Here is an 8,729-nt window from a genome sequence, read left to right on the forward strand (position 1 = left end):
AACGACATCGTTTTAGTGCGAACGGCAAATAACGAGCCACGTTTTCTCCCGCCACGCACCAAAATCCGTATTCCGGATATAGCCCAAGAATGAAAACATTATTTCCAAGAGTACCACTACCACCACAGTTTCCATTGGGAAATAGATTTTAAAAAGTCAAAAGCACGCTTCACATTCCAAGGGGCATTTGAGTAACTTTGATTCCCAATGACGTTCGTGCAGAAAAAGTCGGTTCGTGTCCTTGGGATGGGAATCCTCGTTTCATTTCTTCCCTCGGTCTTGTCCTTCTGTCTTTGTCAGTTTTCCCATTCCTTTCCATTATAGCCTTTTTGCTGCTTCCTGCTCATACACACTTCTCTTTCTCTTTTGATTGCCAAAAATGGCCCCACAAACCAGAAGAACGACATTTCCCAACGTGGTCATTGAGAGAGACACTGACTCTGAACCCAGTTCGTCAGATGAAGAAGAAGAAGAAGATCATGAAGAAGTAGAAGAAGAAGGAAAAGTTGTGTATAACAAAAATGAAGAGAGAATGGAGGAATCGTTGGAAGCGAAGAAGAAAGGGAAAACACCCATTACTATTAGTCTCAAGAAAGTTTGCAAAGTAAAGGAGGCTTTACCCTTACCCTATAGGGTTTTTCGAAATCCCACATTTTTTTTTTTCTTGTTTATCTGTTTTTTTTTTTTTTTTTTTTTTTTTTTTTTTTTTTGTTTCTGTTTTTGTGTGTGCTTTTATTTTATTATTGTGATGTTTCAGGTTTGTAAAAAAGTGGGTCATGAAGCGGGATTCAAGGGGGCTACGTATATAGACTGCCCCATGAAACCTTGCTTTCTCTGCAAAATGCCTGGTAAGTTCGAACCTTTTTATTTGTTTGTAGAATTCTGCTTACTGGGTATTGCTAATTGAATTGCAATGCCTCATCGTGATTCGGTTTAATGGAATTAGGAATTTTGTGTGGGTTAAATTTATGTATTTTGTTCTTGATAGCACTGATGCACATCTATACAAAAACGCTTGGTAATATACTAGTTACATATCTTTTTATATGATATAATGATTTTGATATCGTGTGACATTGTTATAAAAGTTTTATAATTTGTGTTACTTTGAGGTTAATTTATGTGTTCTGGCATGTGGATTTTGTGAATTTAAGGTCACACTACAATGGCTTGCCCGCATCGAGTGGCTACTGAGTATGGGGTCATCCCTGCACCCCGCAGAAATACCCGTAATCCATTGGAATATGTCTTTGAGCGCCAGTTCAGACCAGGTGTTCTTCGGGTAATCCTTCACCTCACTATCTGCTCTTTTCTTATTATTATTATTTTTTCCCTTGGGTGGGAGCTATGGTTTCCCCTTCTGTTTTTTGTGTTTGTATTTTATTTCAGTATGATCTGTAGTATCAAAGTATATTTTTTACATGTCAAATTGTCTCTTAAGAAGCATGTGAAGACATTTAGTATTGCTAGTTTGGATTAATGTATGATAAGGAATTTCTAGGTATGTTAGAATTCACACTGCTTTGACTTATTACTCTACTTTAGATATCAAGTTTGGTCATTTAGGTGCCTCCTGGGCATGAGGACAAACTGCTCAGCCCGTCAGGTGTGAAAAGCTCCGGGATTACCTGGTAATTGGCTCTGGCAGGTGGGATTAGTTGCCTGTAGGAGTTTGATTAATAGTGAGGATTGTTGTACCATATGTTCTGTGATGTGTAGCTAATCTGAGTGAAGTTCTTCGATGTCATATATATATGTATATATAAAAGAAGTTTGGTCAATTAGGTGGCTATCATTTTGGAACACGGGACCTGGGAGGAGCATAATTTTTAGGGTGGCTATCAAGGAAGTTTTCCCTAGAAGTGGAGTTTTGAACCAGTAGCCTCTACTTAGGCATGGTCTCTGTCTGATTGTGCTATTCATTGGGATGAATCTTTCGAGTTACATATGACAAATTTGTAATTGAAGCAAAAAGAGGGGTGACTACAAGACTTTGGGTTCCAAACGGTGAAAATGGAGTGTTGGTGGTGCGTTCCTGTTGGTGAAGGCAATGGACTAAAAAAATATAAAAGTAAAAAAAATGATACTGAATTTTTCAATTTTAGATGTCAGATCATATCTGCTGCCTTCTATTTATGTTGGTTTCATTACTATGGGTCTTGTCACTCTGTCTATCTTCTCACAGTTTCTTCTTTTCTTGTCAGAGGATGGGGTTCTGTCTCCTGGTTGTAACTTTAAATGTTTATCATAGATTCAATATGGAATCTGAGTCATAAAGTCGTTAATGTTTTGTTACTTTAATAAGGAATCTGAATCATGAAGTCATGGACTCATGGTCAGGCTATCTTAAGTTGAGGCTTCCAGGTTTGCTATTATGGGTCTAGACAGACAATATTCTCTTTATATGATCTTTTTTAGTAATAAAATTTTCTAGGCCGTAGTCATACCATTGGAATATTTTTGACAATTAAACTATTTCATTTGCTCTCTTTCTTGGCATTTGGGCTGTTTATACAACTTTTTCAATTTTATCAATTCCTGGCCTTCTGGGTCTTCATGGAGCTGTACCATTGTATTGGAAAGGAGTGGGTGGAAATGTGATCTTCACCGCGATGAATTTATTGTATTTTTATCATCTCTGCAACAGATCAAACCAGCTTTTGTAATCCCAGATGAGGTGACTTGTGCGGTTATCAGATATCATAGTAGACGTATAACGTGCTTGGAGTTCCATCCAACAAGCAATAACCTCCTTTTATCTGGAGATAAGGTCAGTCTCACCTGCATTATATGTCATTGCTTGGTTCAAGTTTTATGTTGTGTAATTCGGTAATTGTTAGTGATCACTGACACTTGTTTTTCTTTCTTCTGAATTCTGGTTTGATGTTAAAGAAAGGGCAAGTTGGAGTTTGGGATTTTGGTAAAGTTCATGAAAAGATGGTCTATGGAAATATTCACTCTTGCATAGTGAATAATATGAGGTTAGTTATCTTGGCTCTCTCTCTCTCTCTCTCTCTCTATATATATATATATATTATATAGTGCACATCAAAGTCAGAGTGCTAAACACTATTTGAATACTTACAGGTTCAATCCTACAAATGATGATTCAGTATATGCTGCATCCTCAGATGGAACCATTAGTTGCACTGACTTGGAGACTGGAATTTCATTATCTTTGATGAATCTCAATCCTGATGGGTGGCAGGTGATATTTTTCTCCATTTTCTTTTTGGAGTTAATTAATTATGACTTGTCATGTCATTTTATTAATCTTAAGTGTGAGAGTTGTTTTTCAATTGTTTAACTAAGCTTTTGGACCTTATGACTAAAAACCACATTTCTCAAATTTCAAAAATTTATGATAAATCTGACTGTTGAGACTTGATTTATCTGTAGCACAATCTTTAGTAAGAGTTACATTGATTAGTTTTTTACTCTGAAGCAGTTTCTTTTAGCGCGTGTAATAATATCTTTTAAGTTTATATGTTTTAAATTAAGTAGATTTAGGTTTATATATCTGTCATTAGTCAGTATTCATTTTCTTCAGGTTTGAATCTATGGTATTGGTTTGTGTGTTGATTTAGTTTCTGAAATCATTTTAAGTTTAAATGATACCATTTCAGATGCATTTCATAATACTTTACATGCTAGAATTTTTTTTTTGGTAGTTTTGTGATGGGAAAAAAAATGACATCACCATGGTTCAGTCTTAAACTCCATGGAAAGATCTGTGGTGGCAGTGTCTGAAATTTTATAGTAAAAGTATAGGGAAGCCGCAGGGGGTGTTCCTCCCCTTTCCTTCCCTTTGTGGGATTTTGGGTCTCTTTTAGGTTGAGGGGTCTGGGGAACAGAGTAGGAGAGAAAAATAAAGGGCGACTGTTTTTACTTGTACAATTAATGTTATATTATGCCATCAGGCATGGATTATATATGGTTTGCTTGTAGGGTCCAAGCAGCTGGAGGATGCTCTATGGCATGGATATCAACTCAGAGAAAAATCTTGTGCTGGTTGCTGATAACTTCGGTTTTCTCTACTTGTAAGTATTTTCTTAACTGCTTTTCTTAAAATAAAGAGTCGTATGGTTAGACTGATAAAAAGATATATACAGATACAAGCACTTAATGAACAGTGAACCTAAATAGTAACACTTAAGTGATACCGTTGGCATTTTGTTTAACAAGTTTTTGCCATCTATGTTAAATTTCTTATAGAATTTACCCTTCTGCATTGCCTGCTACTGAAATAGTTATTTGAAAGTATTTTTATATTTGTACTATTTTGTAATAGTATGTGGCTACTTCATTGCTATCCGGTAGGTTTTTTTCCTTTTGTCATTTGCATTGCCTTGTTGGTGGGCCACCTTTATGGTTAATGAATGATAAAACTGGCAACTAATTATTTATTATTTGTTAGAGTTGCTGGTTATTTTTCATTAACTTGTTATTTATATTAGTACCTATCAAAAAATAAAATTTATATTAGCATTGGGGTATTCTTGTAATTATCTGGCTGACCTTGAGTAATTTTTGAGGATCCATAGCCTACCCCAAAATTTGGGACTAAGGCTTGGTCGTTGTGAATGTTGTAATCATGCCATAAACCCTAATATAAATATGTGCTAAGGCGAGGAATTGATTAATATAGCCCTAGAACTTTTTTTAAATCTCTCTCTCTCTCTCTCCGTCCCTCCCTCCCTTCATTCTTCTTTTCTCATTTTCTCTCATTTAACCCCAATATATCCTATTTTATTACTCAGCTTTAGTATATTTCTATTTGATAGATGCTGGCAAGGATAATCTAGTCCTTGTTTCAGGTTTCCCATTACACAGGTCATGCTAGAGTGTTTTACATGATGTACATTGTTATTGCTTAGAGCCGATTTGCAATTTACTGCTGTGAAATTTATTGCTTACAGGGATTGATCTCAAGATCTTTTGCAATGATACAGTTTTACCCATAATTTATTTCTTTGAACTTCAGGCATACTCACAGGTAGGTTTATTTCTCTTTTGGCATATTTAGGGTGGATACTCGCTCAAACAACAAAACTGGGGAGGCAATTTTGATCCATAAGAAAGGTAGCAAGGTGGTTGGACTCCACTGCAATCCTGTTCAACCAGAGCTTCTTTTGAGCTGTGGAAATGATCATTTTGTGAGTTTTTAGCTTTAATGCGATTAGTTTTGGGTTTTTATTTATTGTTGGTTTGTTTCCCTGTTGTTAGAGATATATTAGCCCATTAGCATAGGCCCAAGCCTAATTCTACTTTGTGTGCAAGTTAAGTCTCCTACTTGTACTAGAAGTCTATTAGTCTAGGGTTTAGTCTACTATATATACACATGTTATGATTCATTGTAACACAGGATTTGTACTACACTCTAATATATTATTAATGTAGCCCTTTAGGGTTTCCTCCGTGGATGTAGGCCGTTAGGCTGAACCACGTAACCCTCGTGTGTTATTGTGTTTTATACTTTATGCTTTCGCTTCCGCATCTATACTAGCATATTCAACATGGTGTATCAATGCTAATATTTAACATGGTATCAGAGCCACCTTCTTGTGACCATGGTTTTCTGTCCTTACGGTATATTCAAGAGCAATCTTTGTCTTCCTTGGTGTTTTTTTTTTCGCTGCGTTCATCTTCTTTGGCTTCCTACTACTGCCGTCAAAACTCTCCGGTATAGTCAAGTCACCGTTAGAAGTCGCATCAACACTGCAAGACCATTGCTTTCGTCAAACTACCGTTACAGAGCCAAACTTCATTTAAGGGATCTTTTCAACCTTATCAAATCTCAAGATTTCATCAAGCTTCCATCTTGAGTTTGAGAGGGGGTGTTAGAGATATATTAGCCCATTAGCATAGGCCCAAGCCTAATTCTACTTTGTGTGCAAATCAAGTCTCCTACTTGTATTAGAAGTCTATTAGTCTAGGGTTTAGTCTACTATATATACACATGTTATGATTTATTGTAACACAGATATGTACTACACTCTAATATATTATTAATGTAGTCCTTTAGGGTTTCCTCCGTGGATGTAAGCCGTTAGGCTGAACCATGTAACCCTCGTGTGTTATTGTGTTTTATATTTTATACTTTCGCTTCCGCATCTATACTAGCATATTCAACATGGTGTATCAATGCTAATATTTAACACCTGTGAATACAGGTTTAATTTGGTTTTGCTTCTTACTTATTTTAAAGAATTTTTAGATTTTTTATTTTCAACGTACCATGATGATAAAAATAGATTTATTCTATGAATCGTTGCTGCTACTTGTAAATCTGCAATTGTGCAATAATACTTCATAACTGTTGTTCTCATCGTAGTAGCCCTTACAAACTGGTTTCTGCACCTTAGGCTCGTATATGGGATTTGCGTCGAATGGAAGCTGGATCTTCCCTCTATGACCTTGCACACAAACGAGTTGTTAACTCAGCATATTTCTCTCCACTGTCGGGCAGCAAAATCCTGACCACATCACAGGACAATCGTCTTCGTATATGGGATTCTATATTTGGTGATTTGGACTCCCCAAGCCGAGAAATAGTGCATAGTCATGATTTTAATCGACATTTGACTCCTTTTAAAGCAGAATGGGATCCAAAGGTAATATAATTGTAGCATATTTTTATGATATGCTTATTATACAATATACTCTTTGAATTTTTCTTTTTCCTATGAAATACTGATGTTTTTCGGTGCAGGACCCTTCGGAGTCCCTTGCAGTTATTGGTCGTTACATTAGTGAAAATTATAATGGAGCTGCCTTACATCCCATTGATTTCATAGACATCACCACGGGACAACTAGTTGCTGAGGTCATGGATCCAAACATCACAACTATTACTCCTGTGAACAAGCTGCATCCACGTGATGATGTTTTGGCCTCTGGTAGTTCAAGGTTAGGACTATTCCCTCGTCAACTTATAATGCAAAGTGATAAAGCTTTATGTTCCTCCATTATGTTCTGATAATTAGATTGGTTTGACATTGAGTTTTTGGCTGATGAAGCATTAAGCTGTTGTCTTTTGTCCTGTCCAAGGAAGAAATGATTACTGGTGACAGTGACACAGTTTATGAACTATATGTACTATTGTCATTTCTTTGAGTTGTCATGCAAAGCACATATTGCTTACTGTTATTTATTATTATTATTATCACCATTTTTTAAATTCTAATCCCAGGTGTAATAGCTATTTATGAAAAGTCCAGCTTAAATGTTGCGATTAAATTTGGCTAGATGGGAGTAGGAGATATTTTTTCCTGATTAACAAACATTAATTTCTGAGATCTGGAGTATCTTTTAATGATTTGAAAATTCTATTATTTTGTTACATTAATATAGAGAAGTTGAAATTCTCAATTTCTTCTTCATTTTTCCCCCTAAATAGATAACTCTGGATTTGAAATGTTACTTTTGTTTTGTTCTATTGCTATTTGTAGTCTTACCATGCTACTCTCTCTTAGGTCACTTTTCATTTGGAGGCCGAAGGAGAAGTCTGAGCTTGTGGAACAGAAGGTTGAAAGGAAGATAGTTATTTGCGATAGAGCCGAGAAGAAACGAAGTCGTAAGTATGGGAATAAAAGTGATGATTCTGATGATGACAAATTCACCTCCAAGGGTAAGAAGTTGAAGTCCAATAAACCTGAATGGAAATTAACTCGCTGTTCTGGCAAGGTCAAACGCTAATCTAGCACTAAATTTGAACTTCAAAGTCCTCTTTCCTTTTTGGTCCAAGAGCTGGAATATATCTACCAACCCTGGCAGAACTGTTTTAGCTGTTTGAAGCTTTCCATCTGCCACATCTCTGTACAGGAAGATACTTGCCACTTTTTGCTTAGCCTTTCAGGCAAAGACCTTTTTGATTTAGTACTAGGAAGCTGTATTTAGCTGTTCAGCATCTTGCTTCCTCTTTTTGCTGTACATTTGGAAGGCTGACTGTAGCCTGCAGGAGGATGCGTGATAGTCCTTTTGCAACATTGTACAAAGTTGGGTATGTTGTCTCAGCATGTTGCATTGTATTTCACATTTCAGAGTGTAGCTTTGTGCATGAGGAATTCCCTCAATTGGCTTGGTCTACATGGTGATGGAATTTTTTCACCTGAATATTATTTTTTGTTTTCATCGGTCAAGTAATTGCTTATCAAACTAGAAAGTGGGAAGAGGCATTTGGACTGATGACATTCCTGTCAACCGAGTCTGTAGTGGCTGGGCAGGAATGTGAAGGTAACTTATTGACTTATTTGATCTCATCTAAAAATATAATATTCATTTTTTTTTTTTAACTTTTTTATTACAACTCTAGTGAATTCAGAAGATTTGATAATATTTCAATTGATAGGAATTTAATTCAAACAGAGATGGAAAAACATAATAACAACAATGAAACTAATGTAAATAGAATCAACAACTAAAAATCTAAAGAAAATTATTTGCATTAATGAAGAACAGGATACATATATAGGGGGAAAATAAAACCTAACTTAATACAAGCATTTTAATAACTAAATACACTACTATTGCTTGCTCTAAAGTATATGGCAACAAGGGAAATGTAAATGAACCGGAAGAATTACACTACTCCTATAATAGAAGTCAAGTAGACTTGTTAAAGTGTTGGTGTTGAATTGTTGATTGTTTATGTCCCTTCTCCATGGATTGTTCTACTTTTTATAGTCAGAAAAGGTAGTAATTTCTAACCAATAACTACTTTACAAGTT

The 8,729-nt window shown here is 35.8% G+C and overlaps 1 protein-coding gene across 1 annotated transcript; it reads left to right on the plus strand.

Annotated features, from left to right (window-relative positions):
• The first annotated feature begins 239 nt into the window (after window positions 1–239).
• Window positions 240–8,141, plus strand: LOC126688797 (protein DAMAGED DNA-BINDING 2). Its single transcript, XM_050383640.1, has 11 exons — window positions 240–604; window positions 758–848; window positions 1,155–1,282; window positions 2,648–2,770; window positions 2,893–2,981; window positions 3,088–3,208; window positions 3,949–4,040; window positions 5,027–5,156; window positions 6,366–6,614; window positions 6,713–6,909; window positions 7,476–8,141. The coding sequence occupies exons 1-11, from the start codon at window positions 380–382 to the stop codon at window positions 7,696–7,698; spliced, it is 1,668 nt and encodes a 555-aa protein (XP_050239597.1). The 5' UTR covers window positions 240–379; the 3' UTR covers window positions 7,699–8,141.
• The last annotated feature ends 588 nt before the right edge of the window (window positions 8,142–8,729 follow it).

The sequence above is a fragment of the Quercus robur genome, chromosome 1 (assembly GCF_932294415.1).
Source record: "Quercus robur chromosome 1, dhQueRobu3.1, whole genome shotgun sequence".
NCBI lineage: Eukaryota > Viridiplantae > Streptophyta > Magnoliopsida > Fagales > Fagaceae > Quercus > Quercus robur.